A 23614-nucleotide genomic window follows, 5' to 3' on the forward strand; every position below is an offset into this window, starting at 1 on the left:
ATGGCAAGGCTTTGAAAGAAAGAGTCTGAGAAAAATCTACAACGTGTGTCCTCTCACAATATAAAAAGAGAAAAAAATAATTACTAAGAAATCCAATTTTAAAATGATTCACTTTACTGTGCAGAGTTTCTTTGCTATATTTATTTATCTGTTTAATTACTTGTTTGTTTTTCCTGACATCTACCAGTCTTGAATTCCTTTTCCTTCCTCTTTGAGAGAGCTGCCAAGGTCAGCCTATACGATCTGCCTTGTGCGAAGTTCTAAAACTCTAGGTTTTTGGTGGTTTTGTTTTGTTTATTTGTTTGTTTGTTAGGCATGAGTGGGGTGGGTGAAGAACCAAAGAAGAGTATTTAGAAATTGTTAAGTATGAACAGATATTCATTACAAGAGGCTTAATGCATAATAGCCTGTCAGGAGGCAGCTACGTATCTGTAAGACCCTTGTTTAGAAACTGGTGGCTGCTGGAATTTTTGCAGCGTCATGGGGGTCATCAGGACTGATGCTGTTTACAGGGGCAGCTGTGAGCCAGGGAAAGGCAGCCCATTGGCCTCCGTCTTGAGCTTCTGTCTTGGCTCCGGTTCAACTTTCATTTTCAGAAAACAGAAACTCTGCTCAGCTGAGACTTACTCGAGGGAGGCGTTTCCCTCCGCCTCTTGACAGAATGCACGGGGGTGTGGCTGGCCCGCAGTTTATAAGCCCTCAGGCAGCTGCAGGTGAGTGCAGATCACCATGGGGATGCTCCTGCCCACTGCTCTCGCTATGGGGCTGCTGAGCCTGTTCCAGCAGCAGCTGGGCTCCCTCTGGAGTGGCCTGGCCATCCTGTTCTGCTGGTTGAGACTAGCACTGAGGTGGCTAGGTTCTGGAAGGGGACAACCACAACCACAGGTCCGGACCATGCCCGAGGAGACCCTTGAAGAACCAAAGGGTCCTCAGTCTACAATCCCCGTCAGCGTCAACTACCACTTCACCCGTCAGTGCAATTACAAGTGCGGGTTCTGCTTCCACACAGCCAAGACATCCTTCGTGCTGCCCCTGGAGGAGGCCAAGCGAGGGCTGCTTCTGCTCAAACAGGCTGGTAAGCTCCTAGCCCAGGCAGAAGCCAGGGTGCTAATGCCAGAGAACGGGGGTAGCACATAGGATGAGGGTTGGAAGGGATCCCTGAGATCTAGACACAGCATCATGGGGCAGGGGACAGGCAGTCTTTCATGAATGGGCAAGGGACCAACAGTTTGCTCCAGTCTGGGAGGCTAACAGTCCCTCCTGTGAGCAGAGGTGTGAACAGGGCCCGTTCCTCTTGATGTTTGGAAACAGACACTCAGGAAAGTTGTGTTCCTGGAAGAGTCTGTCCAGAGGAATCTGATTTCCAGAAACACTAAGTGAGAAAAGGGGAAGGGAAGACCCAAGTCCCCGGTGTGAACAGCCTGGCAGAAGCTGTTCCTTGGTGGAGACTTTTCCTTCAAATGAAGAAAATCTTGGCATTTTTTGCATACACATTGTGTGTGTGCGGTATGTGGTATGAGTGTCTCTGTGTGTGTATATATGTATTTATGTATTGTGGTGTGTGCGCATATATATATATATATATATATATATATATATATATATATATATATGGGGGGTGTGTGTGTGTGCATGTGTATGTGTGGTAATCTGGTCACCGGCTTGGCAACAACAGAGCCATAGCCTGTGACCACCAAAGAACAACTACGTCAGGTATCAGTCTGCCCTTAGCCTTCAACCTTGTCTGGGGCAGGGTTTCTCTGCCATTGACTGATGATGTGCAGTGTGGGTTGGCATTTGAGCCTCACAGAAGATTCTCTTTCCTCCCATCCTGAAGCAGAAAGGCTGGCATCACAAATGCTCACTGCAGTGTTCAGGTTTCCGAGGGTATCAGGGATCCAAACAGAAGTTCTCAGATTTGTGCATCAAGTGGGTCATAACACCGAGTCACCTCTCTAGCCCTCTGTAAACCTTAATGTGATTTTGACAGGCACGTCATGGGATTTTTCTCCTAAGATTTGCTGTCCCATTCTTGGGTATGAATTTAACAGTGAAACTGCAGCATCTTCTTCCTAACCTGCCCTCCCTCCCTTGCTTCTTCCCTCCCTTACTCCCTCCCTCCTTCTCTCCCTCTCTCCTTCCCTCCCTCCCTCCCTCTCTCCCTCTCTCCCTCTCTCCCTCCCTCCCATCCTCTCTTCCTCCCTTCCTAGCTTCCTCTTTCTCTCCCTTCCTAGTTTCCTCCTCTCTCCCTCCCTCCCTCCCTCCCTCCCTCCCTCCCTCCCTCTTTTTCTCTCTTTCCAGAATACCTACTCACCTAGAAATTGCCTTCTCTTCTCTTTAACCGAAGCACAGTCGACAGGTCTAGGCACCAAGCATGCTAACTGCACTTCCAGATGACTCTGCAAAGAGGTCTCCCTGGACCACAGCTGGGAAATAGAGAATGATTAGCCAGTGCTCCAGGGGCAAGCCGGCCTCCAGCCACCACACTGACCCCAGGGGGAGTCCCAATGCTCACTTTAGACTCATCTGATTTTATGTGTGTGATAATGAAAGCATACAATACACAGCCCTGCATGGTGGAACCTAATTCAGTTGGCTTCAGTCTGAACTGGCTCATTACCCACAGGAGAGACTAAGCCTTGTTACCTCACTGGGACCTAGATTAAGGTTCAGCCTTTTGGCACCAGGAACTCGGTAACGTGGCCCACCGTCTCTGCTTTCCTCACTGAAAGCTTTAGGAGTCACCTGCCCACTCACCTACGCCTTAGCTGATTGACAGAACTGGACTCTGAGCCCCGGCAGCACAGCTGTGATGAGTTCATGGTCACCCACATCTTCTCCCAGATGCATCTGGGGTTGACTTTTTGTTCTGAGCATCTCCCGATGGACTCACGGTGCCCTTGGACTTCCGAGAGTCTGCTGCAATGTGAAATTGGTTTCCAGTCATCAAGTGTACCTGTTTCCAAATAGAAAAAGCAGAGGAACGAAATACTACAGTCATTTCCTTCCTACTTTAGACCATGAACAGAACCCACGGTTCCTGAGAGTGTTATGAAAAATGGATGGGGCTCTGAGTGTATCTCATCAGCACAAAGTGCTTGTCTAGTGTACACAAGACCCTGGGATCTGTCCCCATCCCATCCTCCGTGTGAATATATACGAATACACACTAAAAAAATCAAAATAATAATAAGATTTAGTGTGTGTGTGTGTGTGTGTGTGTGTTCATGAGTGCCTGTGTTGGTTGGTTCCCCAGAAGCGTAGTAATCCCCTGAGGGAACCGTAAACTGTCCAAGGTGGGTGCTGGGAACTGAACTCTGGTTCTCTGAAAGAGCAACAAACGAGTTCTCTCTTCAGCTTCATAAACCAAAATAATGAAATGAGTATTTGGAAAATGCAAAACCTATAGTTTTTGCCCCTTACAGGTATGGAGAAGATCAACTTTTCAGGAGGAGAACCCTTCCTGCAGGACAGGGGTGAATACGTGGGTAAGCTCGTGAGATTCTGCAAGGAGGAGCTGGCCCTGCCCTCTGTGAGCATCGTGAGCAATGGCAGCCTCATCCGCGAGAAGTGGTTCAGGGACTATGGTAAGTTCCCATGGGCAATGTCTTGGTCACTGCAACCTGCAACTCGTATGCTGACTCCTGCGTCTTCTCCCTTTCTGGGATCCAGGCCAGAGCATCTGGGGAACTGGGAGGAAAGAAAATCTAATTTAATCTGGTGTCTTATAATATCTTCTGAGTTGTGTGTGGCGTTAGATTATTTTGTTTCTGTTGGGTACTAATAAACAGGTATGGGAGACAGATGAGAGAACAAGTCAGCACGCAGATCGTTGCTACACCTACTGATTTAGCACTCGTGAATAACTGGGGTCTACGTTTAGCCATTACTGAGGAAAACCAACAAGCTCTAGAGCTTTATAAATGTCTCTGTTAAAGACAGGGCATGGCAGTGGATACCTTTAATCCTGGCACTTGGGAGGCAGAGATGGATCTTGATGAGTTTGAGGCCAACCTGACCAATATAGAGAGTTCTAGCTCAGTCAGGGATGTCTAGTGAGACCTTATTTTATTTTATTTTTTTGAATCTCTGTTAGGACCAAGCTGATTGCAAGTCTAGTCATATTAGAAGCTCATAGCACATGGACTGACTGATTTTTGGTGCTCTTAATAGTTCTGAGAACTGCAGTGATTGAGCTGCCCGTGCTTGTAGTGTCTTTGACGCAACCCATGACATGAGCTGGCTCGTTATGATTACTTTCAGTTTAGAAGACAGTTAAAACCTCCCCCTCTGAGTCCTTTACTCCACCCTTGCTTTGTGGTGCTGTGAATCTCTGGAGTCATTCAAAGGGAAGGCCAGCACTTTTGGTTGGAGACACTGACCAGACACTCTTCCAGATGCATCCACCTGCAGGCAGAGGCTGGGCTTGTGGGTGAAGGCTGTCTATGACGTTTGGGCAGGCAAGGAAGATTCTTAGAAACAGGGACAGCAAGTCAAGGAGGAAGCTGGGGTGGTGTGTCAAGTCTGTGACGGGAGGCACTGGACGGAGACACTGGGGGGCACAAAGGGGGACAGAAGGAAGACAGCAGAGGCAGCGTGAATAGAGAGCAGTGGGCCATGTCTTGAAGGGTGTACCTGGGCAGTACTCGCTCTTTATGAAAGACTCGAAATATCTGCCCGGGTCAAGGAGTGTGGACAGGATGTAAGCTTCAGTACAGTGTCAGAGACCACCCAGAAAGGGTCATGTGTCTCAGCATCATCGCCTAGAGAGAGGGGAACACACAGACCACAAAAGTCAACGACAAGGCTCTCTTCCTGGTAGTCAGGTAGATGGCAATTGCGAATGCTAATTGGCTTTTAGACTAGATGGAAAAGTGCCTACCCTCAAATTATCCCCGATGCATAAGGCGATATTCTCTGTAAAACTATCCCAACTATAAACGTCTGCAAATAACTCGAAGTTGGACCTGTGTCCTCAGGCATGAGGAGAAGCTATCAGAAACACACAACACCTCCAAGTTTGGGAGTTTGTTGGCAGACTGCCAAGACTCTTTCAGGGAGAGAGAAAACAGAGCGAGATAGCAGCAGGCCACAGGTGTGTATCACTGAGTCCAGAGAGGACATCTGTGTCTGAGCCCGTCTCTAACTGAGCCTGCACAGGTTTTCTTTTCTTCCTAACAGTGAACCTCGACAATGTTGGGGTTGTCTTCACACAGGACACTTCCATATTGGATCAGATTGTGTCACAGAGGGCTGGTCACTCAAGCATGTATTGCTAAGTACATGGAGTCCTCCAGGACTCCAACAATACATGTAAGCATATCATATATGTGTCTACACAATCCTGACACATGCTCGCATGGCTGGAGCTCACACACATCACCCACCGTTGTTATACATGCTGGCATAGCAACCATATAGGCAGGGGCTGCACAGTACCCCATCAGAGCCTCAGATCTTCTGGAAAAACACAAGACCTGAGCCAACAGACCTGCCCTGTCGAATGAGTCCTCCCAAGAGCTGTGGCCAGGAGGAGGGGACATCAGAGAAACACAGCTAAAGATGGGGGGACATCAGAGAAACACAGCTAAAGATAGAGTGCGGTGTGAGGATGCAGGGATGGATTGACAGATGCCCTGTGCTTTCGTCAATCAGCCAGCCAAGGTGCTCCTGGGAGAGACTGGTTTTTATGTGTTTGGTTTTGAGCTTCTACGTCCCCTTGGTTTTGCTAGAGACTACATGTTCAGTTACTTCATCCTGGTGGGGCATCCCTTAGGAATTCACTTGAGGTCAAGTTGTGGAACACTTTGAGTTGATTTAAATAACAGGATATTTATTCTGGCTCCGGTGTATGCTTGTTAGATACAGGCAGCGTGGATTAAACCTAAAATAAGAGCTAAACTTAGTCTTCTCACGATTATAGAGAAGAGTATCCGAAAGAAATTTTGGAACTCTTCCCTTCTATAATGGGAAAAGAATTTTAAGGTAAAATGGAGACATTTGGAAATTCTCAACAGCCAAGAGAGCTCAAGCTTGGTCAGCTGCAAGGATTGCCTCAGGCCCGGGGATGCCTACGCTTCTCAGGCATCGGAAGGCAGGGAACAGGGAAGGAAGATGGCTGTCACAAGAAACATAGAGCAGACACTGGAGCTCCAGAAATCGGTGAAGAGAAGCCCAATACCAAACTCAATGTCAATATTTTATAGCTCTCCCCACGACTCCCTGTCAGGACTCTTCACTCATGGCCTTGCAGGGTGGGGCCTGTTTTTTCTGTGGCTCCTGCACCCAGCTCCCTTTATCTGGATTGTCTCGGCCTCTCTATCACTCGCACCCGACGCAGCACAGAGTGTCTGCAAATAGTTCCCTAGTAAATAAACGTGTGAGGCACAGCAGGAGGAAGCTCCTGAGCCTGGAGAAATAACTAGACAGCTAAGACACAAATGTGTGCCGGGCAAAGCAAGCCTACAATCCTTCATAATTAACAGAAACAGGCTTCATGATTTGTGCATCTCTATGACAACACAAGAGAAAAATCTTATTGAACGGCGCCAATGATGACTCAGGCACCTGCGTGGATGCAGAGTATAAAACCGATCACATTAAGTAGCTCTGTGACTTCATTATGCAGGTATGTATTTTATTGATCGCATACATACCCTGCGTAATTCACATCTCTCTGACTTTCCTGTGTCCAGGTCAGAGAACAGAGAATCAGGAAAGTCTTTAAAACACAGCTGGGAAGATGGTACATTTTACTATAAAGAGATGCAGATGGAGTCGAGGGCTCGGGGAGCAATCTATTATTATTATTATTATTATTATTATCATTATCATCATCATCATCATCATCATCATCATCATCATCATCACATCATCACCATCCTTTTCCTGCAGGTGACTATCTGGACATTCTTGCCATCTCCTGTGACAGCTTCAATGAGGACGTCAATGTTCTCATTGGCCGGGGTCAGGGGAAAAAGAACCACGTGGAAAACCTTCAAAAGCTGAGGAAGTGGTGCCGAGACTACAAGGTGGCTTTCAAGATCAACTCCGTCATCAATCGCTTCAATGTGGATGAAGACATGAACGAACACATCAAGGCCCTGAACCCTGTCCGCTGGAAGGTAAATCCACACTGCCGCTTGCTTAACTTTCATCCACAAAACATGCAAGGGAGGCTTCCCTAGGTGACACTGAAGTTAGGGACCCAGGAGAGTCTGGAACTTTCTAGCGGGGACCTTAATTCTGGCCTCTGTTAAGTTTACATTCTCGCTGTTCTTTGTTTCCTGTCTGTTTCCAAAATCTCGAAATGATTTTTTTCAGGATTATTCTGAGTGTAAAGGTCGAGGCCATGCTGGGCCTCAAGTAAATTTTGACTCCTGGTTTGCATATTCACGGGGCTAAATGATCTTCATAAATCCCGATGCTCGAGTTTGCATTGAATTAATTGGTCACAGGGGAAGTCTATAGAGCAATGGCAGTCTTTATTCCAAAATGCACTCCTTAGGACTGTCCCAGAGAGCAGTCACTGGAAGTCCCAGATTCACAAAGATACAAGCCTGCCTATTAGAGGCAGGACCCACCATAAGCAGGGGAAATTCTGCTCAGAGCCCACCAAGGGGGATGCTTAGAAAGCAGCTTCTTGGACCCCTTCATGCATCCACTGATGTCCAATAAGGGTGGGTCTGCTCGGGAGGGCTGGGGTGTGCTTGTATTTTTAACAAGCCTCGTGGTGATCCCCGTTGTAATTCCTTTGGATCTGTGTCTGGAGGCAGGGTAGACAAATTGAAGGATAAGATTTGGGAATTGAGTTTTGGGAAGGACTAGAACACGGAGGGCGCAGGTTCCATGCGGAGGACTTGGCAAGGTGGGGCACACCAAGCTGAATGGCAGAACATCGTGGAGGAAGTTACATTTGACTGTGTTTCGAAAGCAGGAAAGAATTTCCACATGGAGGGCTGGCCCGAGCGAGAAGGCCTATGCTAGGCCAGAGTTATGCTCACCCAAGAAAAGCGGTCATTCCGGGGTAACCTTGGATCTTCTTTAGATGCCAACTGAGCCAAGTCAATGGGGAATAAGGATAAGACATTTTTTTCCATTGATTGTACTGCAATATTTAGAAATAGATTAGAAGGAAGCTGGAAATGCTATATACGTTCATGATTTTTTAAAAGCAATGAGTGTATTGAAATTGAATGTCAGTGATATCCTCAGGCCCAGAATAAATGGAAAACAGCTAAAGAAAGTTGAATGGTGGAGTCAGGACAAAGAGAGACAGAGACCTCGGAAAGAGGGGTGCACCGACCAAAGACCTGTCCCTCCAGTCACCTGCCAGGCCGCCCATCTTCTCTCTCTCTTTTATCTCAGTGCTACATTGACACTTACTGCCCCTCACTATTCTCCCTTCACCCTCTTCCTCTTAAAATCTGTACATCCTCCTTCCTTGCCTTGATTTTTTTTTCTCATGGCCTTTCCTTACATTCTTCTCCCTTCTACTCCAACTTCCTGATTCATCATTTCAAGACACTGGCTCTCAGTGTTAAGGGTCAGTTCTTGCTTCTTCTTCAAAACCTCTGAAATCTGTGGGATCTTGACTGAAATAAGCAATGCTCCAAGGGAAAGTGTCTGAACTTCATTAGCTCCATCCCTCATGGTTCAGAGCCTCACAGTCTAAGTACTCACAGACTTAGCAGTGACTCACCATTGTATTCTGAGCTTTCTAGTCCTAAACTGGGTAGGGTCTGCTCCCTGCAGACTTGGAGGGAATGGTAGTGTGAGGTTCTTGGTCTAACAGATGCTTTTTCCTCTCCCAGGTCTTCCAGTGCCTTCTAATTGAGGGTGAGAACTCGGGAGAAGCTGCCCTGAGGGAAGCAGAACAATTTCTTATAAGCAATGAAGAATTTGAAGCATTCTTAGAGCGTCACCAAGAGGTGTCGTGTTTGGTGCCTGAATCTAACCAGAAGGTTTGTATGCAGCAAAAGCTACCATGTTTACTACCACACAGCTACACTCCTGAGAGCTTTGCAACTTGCCATTTTGTTATTCTAGACATTCTGGAAGGAGAAAGGAGAGTAGTGCCATCAATCCTAGAGTCAAAGAGAAGGAGGGCCACTATGGCCACCTCTCATCTGGGACCGGAGTTCTTCAATGATACTGATTTTTAATGAGTTTGACTAGGCCACCTCACAGATGATGTAATTAAATGGATACATATATTTATAACTCTAATATAAAATACACACACAGGATCGCTACATGTTTGGGAAGCACATGGATAGGACTCACACACTGAAGGAAGGTGTGAATGCCTCCACGTTGGTGTCAGTATCATTACGACTGTCCCTTACACCCTCTCTAGTGATTGTTTTAAAAGTTGGATAAAATGTAAAAGAAATGACTTTCCAATTTTGAGGGTTTATAACTAAACTTACCAAGGAGCAGAGTTGCACTCCGTTCTTTTATGAATTTATTTGTGCCAAAATTTGTTTTGTTTTGATGGTGATGGTGGAGGTGGCTTTCAACACTGTGGTGCAGAGCTGAATAACTGGGACACATACCATGTTCTGTGTGCACGGAATATTAACTTGTCTAGAAATGTGTCTGACTTAGGAGAATGCCTACCTAGCATGCTGGAAGCTCTGGGTTCAAGCCCTGAGCATAGCTCAAAACACTCACTGCAAGTGTATAATCCCACATTCAAGAAGTGGCACCAGGAGAACCCAAAACTCAAGTACACCCTTGGCCATGTAGTGAGTTTGAGGTCAACCTATACTGACTACCTGATGCCCTGTCAAAAAGGCAGGCGGTGGAGGAGGAGGAGAAAAGGAAGAGGGGAAGAGGAAAGGAAGGAAAATGAGAAAGGAAGGAGAGAAATGGAAGGAAACAGAGAAATAATAATATTTACTGCCTAGCTCTTATTGGAGAGAGAAAAGAGTGTCAGAACCTCCCTACAGGAACTAACAGTAATGTCCAGTACACCCAAAGCCACAAAACTGTCCCACATCCGATCCCAGCGACATTAGGAACTTCAGAAACGCTGTCCTCTGCCAAGAGCATAACTTGAACATTAAAAGCTGTGGTGATTCCTTGAACGGTAGCCACTGTGGGAGGAACTGAAAGATGAAGACAGCAGTGATCCTGGAAATGGCTGGAGGGGTGGAGAAAGCTGGGCTGCTCAAAGCAGCCTGCAGGGTAAAATTCTTTAGGTCTGAGTCAGAAAAATCCAGAATGACTGGAAGGACGGGCCCCTGCAGACCCTCCACTGCTGAGGGCAGCTCCAAAGGCCTGCAAACAGATGGGGAGTAGGGGAAGTGGAAAACTCAACACACACACACACACACACACACACACACACACACACACACACACACGCATGCACGCACCAAAGACCAAAGGAAGGACAGCCAATAGGACATAAAAGGTAAACAATCTATGTTGGGTTAAAACTAAAGTTTGACTCTTTTCTTCTGCAGATGAAAGACTCCTACCTTATTCTGGATGAATATGTGAGTATTCCCCCACGAGCTATAAATTCACAGGAAAGCAGGCAGCTCAGAAATGCCAGAGGTGTGCCCAAATGAACACGTTCAGAATACATCTATTATGTCCAGTGCTGTGCTGGTGGTTTTATTGTCAGCATGGTACAGCCCTGGCTTCACATGCCAAGCTCTCTCTCAGGACATTATCCTGGACCTGGATTGGAGTGAGCCACCATGTGATGACATCCCAGGTAGCCATACATCTGCAGATGTCATAAGGACATCACTCTCAGTAGATCCCTCCAGCGTGTGGTCTAGCATGGGCTCCAGGGTTGCACTGTGGCAGCACCCTGTCCCCTGCACTCCACGCTGTCTTGAATAACAGCGGGGCTGCCAGCACCTCTATCACAGATGAACTTTGACAATGGGAGGAAATCTTTTGTCCCCTTCAGACACCACCAACCCTATCTCTGAGGCCATTGCTTCCAAAGGAAAACCCGCCCTTATTAAAATAAGAAAGAAACCACGCTTGTTTTCCTTTTCTTTGTTGTTGTTATTTAGATCTTTGGATTTATGGCTTCTGCTGATATTCCCAGCAGAGGACAGATGACTCCATGCCAAGTTGTGTTTTTAACATGAGCTACATAAATTACAAAGGGCTCAGTATTGACCTTGGCATTTTGAGAAATATTTTTTTACAGCTTCTGTGTTTTGTCATTTTCAAGTTAATCAATGACAGTTCATCAATTTTTTATTTATTACCAACTTGAATTTTATACAACCTAAGAGGGAATGTAACCATAAGAATGTTCAGTTTATAGGTCTAAGGTTAAAAAAGAAGAAAGGATGTTATTTTGGAGGATAAATTGTCATGATTGGCTGGAAATTTTAGGGATATTCCCCAATAAGCTGTCTGACAGATCCCCACAGAGTTGTAACAAACACTGACAATCCAGTGTTTACTTTAGACAACTGCACAACTAACTTAGTGATTCCGTGTGTGCCATCCGATGCCCTCCAGGGTGTTTGGTGCAGACACACGCAAGCTTGAAGTCCTCATTCCTGCCTGCAAGGGTGGAGAGGAAAGAGTCAGAGAAAGACAAATGGATAGGATGTTGGATAGGATGTGTTGGGGACCTTCTGTCCTGGACCCGGCTCTTTCCCACCGCGGTAGCCTCTGTCTTATCCCCTCGGTAGAAGCCTCTGTCAGGACTCACACCACACAAGCACAGCTGCCGCCTCACTAAGTACATTCAGCTCAGCTTCCTTACAACACAGAGCTCACCTTGCTGTACTCTATGCTCTCCTTCACCTCAGGGCATGATATCTAAACAAATCCAGGTGTTCTCTCCACTCCAGAGAGGGCCGACTCCCCACATGGTTAAACTATACTGTTCATTACTCCTGGTAGACACCTTCTCCACGAGTGGGCGCTGTCTGTGTTGGGGGTGGAGTCTGAGGATTTTAGTGCCTATCTCAGATCTCAATGCCCATGTGACACGATTGGGATGTGGACTTTGAAAGGATAGTTTTAGTTGAGTCTCACAGGATAAACCATACGGCAACGTACTTATTTCTACCTTGTATTTCCCAGATGCGCTTCCTGAACTGTACTGGTGGCCGGAAGGACCCTTCCAGGTCCATCCTGGATGTCGGGGTGGAAGAAGCGATAAAATTCAGTGGATTTGATGAGAAGATGTTCCTGAAGCGTGGAGGCAAGTATGTATGGAGCAAGGCTGACCTGAAGCTGGACTGGTGAACCCAAGGCTAGAAGGACACCCTGACCAGCTACGGGGAGCTCCACGTGAAGCTGTCTTTCACCACCCGAGGTTCTTACTCTCTATTCAGGGATGCAAATCCGACTCTCGGTTGCACATCTTCTGGCTGTCTGTGGGAAAGCAGTCTGCCTGTCTGTTTGTTTGAGTTTGAGTGAACTAAGTAAGGGGTAAAACCATGCAATGTCAGATAATCCACCTGTGTGGAGGGATAGAGTTCACTTCACAGAAGAGCGAGGTGCAGTGGCCCCAAAGACTAATGTATTTAACTTGTGTTTGAATTTTTGTGGAATTTTACTGTGAATCCCTTGTTTCCTTTCTCCTCCTCCTCACTTAAGAAGGTGAGTTATTTTCTGCTAAATATGCCAGTGTTATTCACCAGGAAACATCATAAAATATGTCCTCCCATGACTATTTAAATGCTTTTCTGCTTTGGAATGTTGGACGTTTTACTCGGAAGTATAGGAAGAATCAAGACAAGTCCCAAAGAGCTGTAAAGGGGACTCTAACTCATTTGCCATGAGCTCATGGAGATGTGGCTCCCGGCCCCAGCGCCCGTGTTGCTGCATGAAGGATGACCGCTCTCTGCTGTGCCAACTCCTCCAGGATTCTTTTCAAAACCACGATACACTTTCCCTTTTACGACGTGGGCATGAGGGAGATGCTTGTGCAGCCTCCCAGTACTGAGACAGCCTGAGTCTGTCAAACAGAAGTTTGAGTAGAAGGTCATCCCCTCACTCTGGAAAAGCAGCTACGGCTGTGTTGGCACATTCCGTAAAAGTCGTGGAAGCAAGGGCAGGAAGGACTCTGTCGGGACTACGGAGTGTGGTTGGTTTGGTATAAAAGCGCCTGTGACTCCATGGAAAATTTCCCAAGGAAGCCTGAATGAGACCCAGTCTAGGTCAACGTGAGATGAACCATATGCCTCTCCGCACCAAAAAGACAGAAAAGACGATGAGACTGAGGCAAATACTCTTCCTGTGGAAGCATTCCGTGACACTTGCCAGACCAGAACTTTGTCTCGCCGTTTGCAAAATAACAATTTCCTATCAAAAAGCAAAAATTGTTGAAAGTTTTCTGTTGCTGATAAATTTTAAGGTCCCTGAAACTCTGCTGCTGCTGCTAGAGGGCGCCGAGACGTCGGACTTCTTTAGGCATCTCAGAAATTTTGCTTCAAAGTGTACTTTTAGAACTTGGTGAATTTTGCTTCTGTTCCTTCATTGTGTGTATGTGTTTGTGTTTGGATAAGTACTAAGAATTTGATAAGAAACTGTATTTGTAAATATTTTCTCACAAAAGATGTCTATACTTCGGTTAAGTCACCATAATTCAACAAAGACACTTTGTCTCACCCAAAATAGGTCAGGAGCTCTGTATTTTCTGTTTTGTTTGTTTGTGTACTTGGTGGCTGCCTTTTTTTTTTCTTGAAGTTGGGTATAACTATGTAGCCCAGGCTGTCCTGGACACCATGCTCTCTGCCCTAACTTCCCCCATTCTAGGGATTACATTTGTATATCACTCAACTCCTATATAGATATTTTAAAGAGAAAACTGAGTCACATTTTTCCTGCAGATTTTGATAATTTTTTTAGTTAAGTTTTGTGTACTCAGTTTACCTTGGAAAGCCCAAAGGACAGGGGCAGATGCCCGCTTGATTATGTGACAGGAAGCAAATTGGAGCTGAAGCCCCATCTTCTGACTTGGAGTTCATTTTCTTCTAGCTGAGTGAACCTGTATGTCTCCTTCCCCTAAGAAAGCACAAGAGTAGCATACACTTGGGACGTGAGCCATCCGAAATGCACCCCAAGCTGTCCCTCCTACTCCTGACCCCCTGTACATGCACAGGGTGAGTCAGATATCTAGGCTTAAAATACTCAAAAATATCCCTTCCTCAAGGGAATAATTGTGATATTTTATCATCACAGTAAAAATCAAGCTCGGATTATATCATGCATTGGTTTCCTCTCTCAGTTTTAAATCTGGGTGTTCATTTGTGAAACACATGCTCTTCACCGGGAACCTGAAGCGCTATCTAGTTGACATTTGCTAAGTGTTGCAGATAGTGCTGTCCGATGACCGTTTGACTCAGGGTGGTGATGCTGGGGAAGGCGATTTACTGAAGAACTTTGGAGGGCAGGACACCCCACACTGATTTTAAAGCCCCTGGTGTCTGTTATATAGTGTTCAATGATAAAATCGTGGGCTGTTCATTTTTATGCTCGAAACTGTAGGATGTTAACTGGCTAAACTATGTGGGGAAGAAATGGGCTCAGGTTTGAATTGCATTGGATTTGCGGGTCTAATTGTTGCATAGATAAACAGCCAAACCATCAAACCCAGGAGCAGTTGGTTCATTCCAGCAATAATTCAGCTCGTGTCCTACCCTCTTGATGAACTGATCTTGTTTAATAAGCTCTTTTTAAGACAAAAATCAATGATTCAGGTGATCACATATCATCTGAGTGTGTCCAGATAAGGTTTAGTGTTGGGGGGGATGTATATGTATATGTATTCCCCTGTAGGATTTCACTGTGTGCGGTAACATGCTTGTTGTATTAAAATGTTCTGTGCATGACCTAAGATGCCTTGCTAGTCACTCTTTGGCGTGTCATAGTCACTGTGTACTTTCCCAACGTGAGCTCGCTGGAGGCGAGTTCACATTAAAACTCAACCAAGATATGGATATTTTTGACCCAAGACAACCCACTCCGCAGCAGGGCTGCATGGAGCTGAGCCACTGGAGAAAAGACTCCAGCCTAACATGCAAGAAAATGTCTGGGAGCCCTGCAATCCAAACTGAAGAGCTCAGAAGGGTAGCTGTGACACTGGCTAGGGAAGGTTGCCCCCGAGCCCCTGCTGCGGCCACTAGTGTGTGGGGTACCACCGCTTGATAATACTTAGCCAGCAGTACAGGCCTCAGAGCTAAATCCACTCTTCTGGACTGTCTCTCTGAGACGGCAGGGTCCTGACTCTGGCCACTGTCGTAACTACACCCCCTCGGCAGAAGTACAAGGTATCCACAGTCCAGTTTACCCAAAAGATGCTGACTTCTGTAGCAGTGGTCCACACAGAATGGCTTGTTCCCAGCTCCGGGTCTGGGAGGGAAATTTAGGAAGACTTAGCTGTAGCCATCAAACTGCATTGATTGACAAGCACCTCTCCTGGGCACTTCCCCAGCCCCAACCCCTGTGGAAAGTGTCACTGAGAGATGTGTCTATTCATTGGATCACCAAGGAAAGACGCCTTTACTGCTACAGTACAGCAAGTGCACACATGAACACAGATGTGCACACTCACATGCACACAGACAGAAAGACAGACAGACAGGCAGACAGACAGACAGATTGGGGGAGATAAAACTTCAAGAAACTAGAGCCACTCTCACCTTTTACACCCTATTCCCTTTATTTTAAACCCCCACATGCCAGAGGGATCCTTGCAGGTGGGTCCTCTCTGGGACAAACTGTTGTGTTTAGCTTAGTAAATTTTTCTTACTGTCGTGACAAAATACAAGGCTCATCATGATGGCAGAAAAGAAAAAAAATCAAAGGAAGACATTTCCCACACAAGGAACCATGAAATGCAGAATGCTAACCAGCATGCTGGCTCAGCAGGGATGACCACTGTGTGGTTGCAAGCCTAGTGACCCTAGGTCAGTCCCAGGACCCCACAGCGGAAGGAAGGAGGAAACCAAAGCTGAAATTCACCCTCCCACCTCCGTAAACACACATGCATTCATAAATAGTAATTAGTTAACTTGAAGTGAAAAAGGTTCAACAAGCCAATAAATCACTACAGTAAAACTGGCAAGCATTTTTGAACAGACACACCACCAAAGATATTACCCAACTGCCAAACAGGCATTTCAAAATGTGCTTAACAGCAGCAGGCATCTGGAAGCAGGAAATTAATACACAACCAAAAGAAACGGAAAGTTAAACAACGACACTACCAAACAGGAGGGAGGATGTGAAACGGCCAGGACCCTTCATCAACCCTAAGGCCAAACACAATGAGAATTGTAGAATGTACAGTGAGATGGACATATGTGACCCTTATCAGCCAAGGAGTCCATTAAGCCATCTCCCATATCCACCACGAATCCATGCGTCTTCAGATAAACAGTATGGAAGAGCATCTTTAGGGAAATAGCAAGATATTCCAAAATACCTATTCTTGGTTATAATAGAATGATTAGTGAATTGCACTGCATAGGCAGTGGAGCCTTTGTAACTAAAGGGATGAGCAAGCTGCAAAAAGATGGGTAAATACAAAAAAAAAATAAATAAATAAAGCACAGAGTGGAAGGAACTAGATGGAAAGATGATGAACTATGAGTGAGTCAATAAAATTAGATTTAGCTGGAGCATGACTTGAAGAAGCAAGCCAAGCTTATCTCTGGGGCTTTTTTGGGGGGGGGTTGTATTTGTTTTTAAGACAACATCTTATTATGCAGCTCTGGATGATCCAGAACTAACAATATGGACCAGGAAGGCCTCAAATTTACAGAGAGCCACCTGCTTCTACCTCCTGTGTGATAGGATTAAAGGTGTGCACCACCATGCCTGGACCACAGTTGCCTTTTGAGTAGAAGTAAGTGTTGGGCCTGAGAGAAGGTACACAGAGACTTGAAGTACAGCAAAAGTTCTCTCTCTTAATAGGAATGGCCCTTTCAGATGTGCCCATTCTGTGCACAATTACTGTGTTCCTATCAGTCACACCTTCCCAGTGCTTCGACAAAAGCAGCTTAAACAAGGAAGGGTTTATTCCAGCTCATGGTGGGAGAGGACACAGCCCATCCTAGCACAGACGGCACAGCAGTTGGTCAGTGCCACCATGCATGTCCACAGTCGGGAAACAGAGATGCACACATACTTGTGTTTCTTGGTTTTTCTCCTTTAAAAACAAAACTTATTTTGTCTGAGACCCAGTCCACAGGTAGTGTTCCCTACATTCAGGTTGGATCTCCTCCCTTCAAGTAACCATCTCTTAAGTGCTCTCATGGACGCAATCAGGGGTGTATCTCCCAGGTGACTCCAAGTCAGGCCCCGCTGACCCCGAGAGGAAGCATCACGATGCTATCTATGCTTTGATCACTGCTGAACTCTCCATGTGACAATTCAATGACAGATTTCCTGGAGACTATGACGTTTGCAATTTAGTAAACAGACTGCACAGCCCAGCAAAGCAACACAGTCCTGCTGGAGTGCTGTCCCCACCAGAGTGCATGGAGCATGTTTGGAATGCACAGGTACTCAGGGGTCAGATCCCTGGCTCAGGAACAATGTTGGTGGCCTTTGGCTTTTGTCACAATGATTTGAATTGGTTTCAGCATGAGACTCCCAAGGAGAAAAGAGCAAACAGGGCCTCATGAGGTCAGCCACAACCCACACCGACCTTCAGCAGTCTGCAGAAGAGCTTCTCACCCACCTTGGCATTTGTGAGTAGATCTCAGTCCCTGAAGGAGTGGATCTCAGTCCCTGAAGGCTGTGGTCTTTCTGCTCCGAAGGCGCAACAGCCATGCAACAGCTTTGCTAGAACACAGAGGAGGAAAATGGTGACGGGAGTGTGGGGAAAAGTCCTGAGGTGATCTATAATCAGCCGCCCTTGTCAGACCTGGTTTCAGGCACCTGTCTTTGGAGGTCCTTAGCCAGTACTTGTGAATGTCCTACAGCTTAAGACAAATGATTATGTAAAGCAGAAAGTCCCAAAGAGAGTCTAGGCTGTGGAGACCAGTTATGGGTAGAGCACTTGCCACTGAAGCCTGGAGATCCCAGTTCAGACCCTCACAACCTATACACCGGAGCACAGGGTAATGTTTACCTGTAATTCTAGCACTCCTACAAGATGGAAGAAAATGGGGCAATCTCTAGATGTTCAAGAGTGGCTCTCCAAGTGTGCACAGTGGGGAGACAGGAGACCGTGTCCTCTGATCTCCACACCCCAGTCATGGGACACATACCCTGGCTCACAGACAGAAACACATAGACACACACACACACACACACACACACACACACACTGGTCTGGAAAGATGTCTAAGACACACCAGGGAATAAAAAGGCAACATGCAAAATGTGTGCATGACAAGATTACATGTGTGTGCGGGACTGAAGTCATGCAGATCTTCTAAGGGACGCCAAGGAAGTAAAGAAAGAACTCCAGTGGTCAATCTACTCCAAAACGGAGTTTATGATGCACTTTGCTCCTCTTTGGAACTTTTAGTCTCGGCTTGTACAACCTTAGATATCAGAAGTTAATGATCGCTATATTTTTTGTGGGGGTCAGGCAAAAAATTCACATATGCCACATATAATAAACCCCAAACTATGAATTAGGCCCCACAGGAAGAGCCTAATTCCCTTGTGTTCCTGGTCCCCTAGAGGAGCAGGGCTTGCCTCTTCTCCTCAGTGCTCACTCTGACCTACACACACCACACAAACACTTACATTTTATTTTTGTTGTTTTGTTGTATCTTTAAGCTGCGCTCCCCCGATCTCTACTCTCTGCTGGAACAGGAGTTAGGCGAGGCCGGGCCTGCCCTCAGAAACAACAAATGACTGACAGACGAGCTCCTGACACCAGGGCGTGTCTCTTCCTCACTTGTATTAGTTACTGCTCCCTTGTGGTGGTCAAGTTCCTGACCTGAATCAACTGAAGGGGAAAGAATTCCTGTTGACTCAGGGTGTGATAGGAGACGGTAGGGAGGGCATGGAGGCAGGGGCATGATGGGGTTGGTTGTGTCTATGTAGGAAGCAGGGACAAATGCATACAGAACCTTGATTCACTTTCTCCTTTTCCTCCTTTGTTCACCCTGGGCCTCCTGTCCGTGGGAAGGCGCCTGTGAGCCGATCACAGGTGTTTCCCTGTTGTGCCGGCGATGACAATGTCTTCGCTTTGGAGGAATTCCAGCGCTTATGCAAGGTAATAATGTCTTCATTAAACAGACCACGTTTGTTTTCAGTTTCCCAGTACAGAAAAAGCAGAAGTTTCGTTTCTCTCCACAACAGTAATGACTTACGTTCAGTGCAGGTGATGTTCTGTTCCTTCAGGGAAATGGGTGTTTTCTATCTTCACAAAGATCTCAGGACATGTTTGCTGAGAAGAAAGTAAAAGTCCTCAGTGCAATACCTCAGCTGCATCACCCAGACCCCTGAGCACAGCACCTCAGCTGCATCACCCAGACCCCTGAGCACAGCACCTCAGCTGCATCTCCAAGTCCCCGAGCACAGCACCTCAGCTGCATCACCCTGATCCTGAGCACAGCATCTCAGCTGCATCACCCAGTCCCTGAGCCCAGTACCTCAGCTGCATCACCCAGATCCTGAGCACAGCACCTCAGCTGCATCACCCGGATCCTGAGCCCAGTACCTCAGCTGCACCATCTAGCTCCTGAGCATAACATCTTTGACGACCAAACTTTGGCTCAAACTCTTCAAGACCGATCTCATTAGCCAGGCTGTCTGTAGTTCACACAATAACTGGTCATTAAGCTCTGCTTCTAGTATTCAACAACTTTTCCAATCCAAAGTTCCCAACCCTTCCACATTCCTCCCATGCTTTGGTTCCAGAGACCCTAAAGCCTCATGATCATGCCCATCATAGTCATGGCCCTACCTCCTGGCACTTAGCCATTTGGGTCTTAGTTTTGGTTTCTGTGGTTGTGCTAACAGACCCCAGACTAAATGAGTTAAGTGAGAAAGGGGATTGTTGGCGCACATGTCCAGCTTCCAGTCCATCATGGCCGTGGAACAGTCAGGAGCCTGAAGTAGCCCAGTCACACCGCCTCCATAGAGAAGAACAGAGAGCAGTGAATTAATGGACGCAAGTCAGGATTGAGTTTTCTCTCTTCTTTTCATTTTAGTTCAGATTCAGCTCCTGAAATCGACCGCCCATGTTTAGGGTGCGCTCTCCCATCCCAGTTATTTCTACTGAGAAAACGGCTGACAGACATATCCCTGGGACATCCTGACACAGTGCCTCATTGAACGTCCTCATGTGCTTATCCATTGTGTCCATAGCCCAAAACAACCACCACCATTCCCATGTTGAGGTTCTCAAGGACGAAAGCATTTCACCCTCCGGCCATCACTGTACCCTCCTCCCGACTTCTTATAACCCCAGTTCTACCGTTCTCTCCAGTGAGTTTGAATATTCACGTTACACATTGCAGATGAAGAGCGACCTCAGGACTGGCACTCCAGGTACACTGTGGCCTCCTCGTGCCCCCATGGGGACTCCAAGCTGGTTTTCTAATGTTCACATTGGGCTTGTTTGAGTCTGGGCTGCGATAAGGAAATCATCTGGTTTAAACCGCTGCTCTGTAGGGCCTGGTTCCCTCAGCTGGCCTTGTACTGTCTCATTATCTACAACAAAGGCAGTCGGCCTTCTCTTCTCCCTGGGACCTAGATCAAGGTCTGGGCTTCTGCCACCAGGAAGCCTGTGGTTATGCCAGTGTCTCTGCTCTCCTGACTGAAAGTGTGATGTTTCCTTAAGATGTTGCCTTTGAATTCACCTGCCCACCTAATCTAAGGCTTAGATGCTGGGCAGAACCTGACTGTTAGCCGTGACACCAAGGCCTTGGCAAGCTCACTGTCACACTCACCTCTTCTCCCAGATGCCTCTGGAAGGGGCCTTCAGCTTTGAGCATCTCCAGGGACTTCACGGCGCCCTCGGACTTCTGTGTCCTGAGCCACTGCGGAGCTTGTTCCCCAAACTCAAGGGTGACCACTTCCAGCAGAAAATAAAACAAAAGCTGAGCAAGAACAAAACATTCCAGGGAAGTGTTTATTGATAGAATTCTGGACAGAACATGGCTATCCGGATACAGTGATATTGGTATTGGGAACTAGGACTAGAAAAAGGTAGGGTGCTGAAATATTCCTATTCTATTGTTTTCTATAAGGAAATATTATTTTGTCATTATAATAAAATGGTTCATCCTGAGGATACAGTTCAGAAGTAGATGACTGACTTGCATGAGCACTATCCTATGTACCTATATACCATACACACATAAACCCAACACACATGTACACACATACACCCTATACACACACACACCCTACACGTATATACACTACTTATACCAGACACACATACCACACACACTACACACAACACACACAACACACGTATCACATAATACACACAACACACATTCACACACTACACATGTCAAGAAAACATGCATAAATTGAAAATAGATGTTTGAAAAGCACAAAATTGCACATTTCCCCCCTCACAGGTCTGGAGAAGATCAACTTTTCAAACCCTCAATTGAGAAAATGCCTCCTTATGATAGGACTGGAGAGGTGGCTCAGGGATTTAAGAGCACTGGCTGTGCTTCTAGAGGACCCACATGATAGCTCACAATATCTGCAACTCCAGCTTCAAGGGACCAGGTACCCTCTTCATGCCCCCCTAGATGTATGGTGTACAGACATACATGCAGACAAAATATTCACACACATAAAATAATTGAAAAAGAAATAGGCCTATAGACAGGCAGTGGGGGCATTTTCTAGATTTATGATTAATGTGAGAGGGCCCAGTCCATTGTGGGTGGTACTACCCTTAAGAAGATGGTTCTGAGTTGTATGAAAAAATAAAGCAAGCTGAATAACCTATGGCGAGAACGTCAGTAAGCAACATTCCTCCATGGCCTCTGCTTCAGTTCCTGTCCTGATTTCCCTGGATGATAGACTTTGATGTGGAAATGAGAATGAAATAAATCCTTTCTTCCCTGGTGGTGTTGTCATGGTGTTTCATCACAGCAACAAAAGCCCTAACTATGACAGTGTCCAAAGGTCCATATAGACTGGTTTATTTGAAGGCTTATGGTGAATGCTTTGGTGCAGTCATAATTCAGAACCACTAATTATGGAAGCTCAGATCTCAGAGCTCCCCTGTAGTAAAACTTTCCATGTCTGTAGAGTCCTTGGAGCAATGTATGGCCTGAAGAAGCCCTGAAATTTGTGCAGTTACGACTAAGGTCATTTTTGGAGACATATATTCTATGTTCATATATTCATATATGAATATATGTATATTCATATATTCATATATGAATTAATATATATTCATATATTCTTTGTTCTATACTTGCGTTGTGAGAAATTTGAGCTTTGTGTCATTCAAAGGGCAACTGCTAGGGCCACTGGCTAGTGGCCATTAGCAAATGTGTCTATAGAGAAGATGATATTTACTGTGTAGATGAAGCTTGTCTATGAAGGAGGATAGTGGCTGTATATAGAAAGAGTCTATGGAGCCTGGCAGGAAGGAGGAATCCAGAGTCTCAGGAGACGATGAATGAAGAAGCCAAGGTAGACCAGATATCTGTGAAGAGCTATACCTGGTGGAGACTATAAGGAGATTCAAAAGGAACCTTGGGAGTCAGAATCATAGACAGGAAGGGAGTTTAGGAAGCAGTATAACAGAGAATAGTGGACCAAGGACTTAGGGGAGTGCCTGGGTAACATTCTCCCTCCATCCGGGACTCTGCATCCCCATGCCTGTGGTATCCAGTGAAAGGACAGAGGCATCACCATACTAGTAGGTCAAATGCTCTTGTGGGTACCTGGGAAGGATGGTGTAATCCATCATCATTGGCAAGGACAGAGGGGAAAGCTTGGAGATTGGGAATTGGAATGTTTGAGGCCCTCTCACAGTGATCACACTGATGGTCAATTAGGATCCTGAAATAGCTTTTGTGGAAATTGGATGCATCTTCAAGTTATTCAACACACACAAAACCATATCCCCAATAGAAATATGAGATTTGTAAATAATTTAAAATATTTTAGAATCTTAAAGAACAAGCATGTGTGTGTACGTGCATGCATGTGTGTGTGTGCATGTGTGTGTGTGTGTGTGTGTGTGTGTGTGTGTGTGCATAAATGTTTCTCTTTGCTCCACCTCCTGTCAATTCTCCATTTCTGGCTTAAAAGATGCTGGGTGGGAAACTCCTTGGCTCTGCATACAACCAGTTAGTACTCCCACTGTCCCTCCACACTTGCAGTTTATTAGTGGGATGTCCAAGGCCCACTTTATGAAGCAAAGACAGAGAGCAAAGAACAGTGGGACACAACTGTGCATCCCTGAATCCAGAGAGGACATCTCCTTCTGAGCCCATCTCAGACCGAACCCATGTGGGTTCTGCTTTCTTCCTAAGAGTGAACCTCATCAACACTGGTGTTGTCTTCCCATAGGAGATTCACTTCCGTCTTGTATCAGAGAGCATCACAGAGTGATGGTCACTCATGCCTGTATTGCTAAGTACATAGTAGCCTCCAGGACTCCAACAATACACGTAAGCATATCGTATATGTGTCTACACAATCCTGACACGTGGTCGCATGG

General features: G+C 46.2%; 1 protein-coding gene across 1 annotated transcript; it reads left to right on the forward strand.

Moving 5' to 3' along the window:
- The first annotated feature begins 694 nt into the window (after positions 1 to 694).
- On the forward strand, positions 695 to 14833 carry Rsad2 (radical S-adenosyl methionine domain containing 2). Its single transcript, XM_087907224.1, has 6 exons — positions 695 to 1075; positions 3426 to 3587; positions 6895 to 7124; positions 8814 to 8963; positions 10473 to 10505; positions 12073 to 14833. The coding sequence occupies exons 1-6, from the start codon at positions 730 to 732 to the stop codon at positions 12235 to 12237; spliced, it is 1086 nt and encodes a 361-aa protein (XP_087763350.1). The 5' UTR covers positions 695 to 729; the 3' UTR covers positions 12238 to 14833.
- The last annotated feature ends 8781 nt before the right edge of the window (positions 14834 to 23614 follow it).

This window comes from Myodes glareolus, chromosome 6, assembly GCF_982192425.1.
Source record: "Myodes glareolus chromosome 6, mMyoGla1.1, whole genome shotgun sequence".
Taxonomy (NCBI): Eukaryota; Metazoa; Chordata; class Mammalia; order Rodentia; family Cricetidae; genus Myodes; species Myodes glareolus.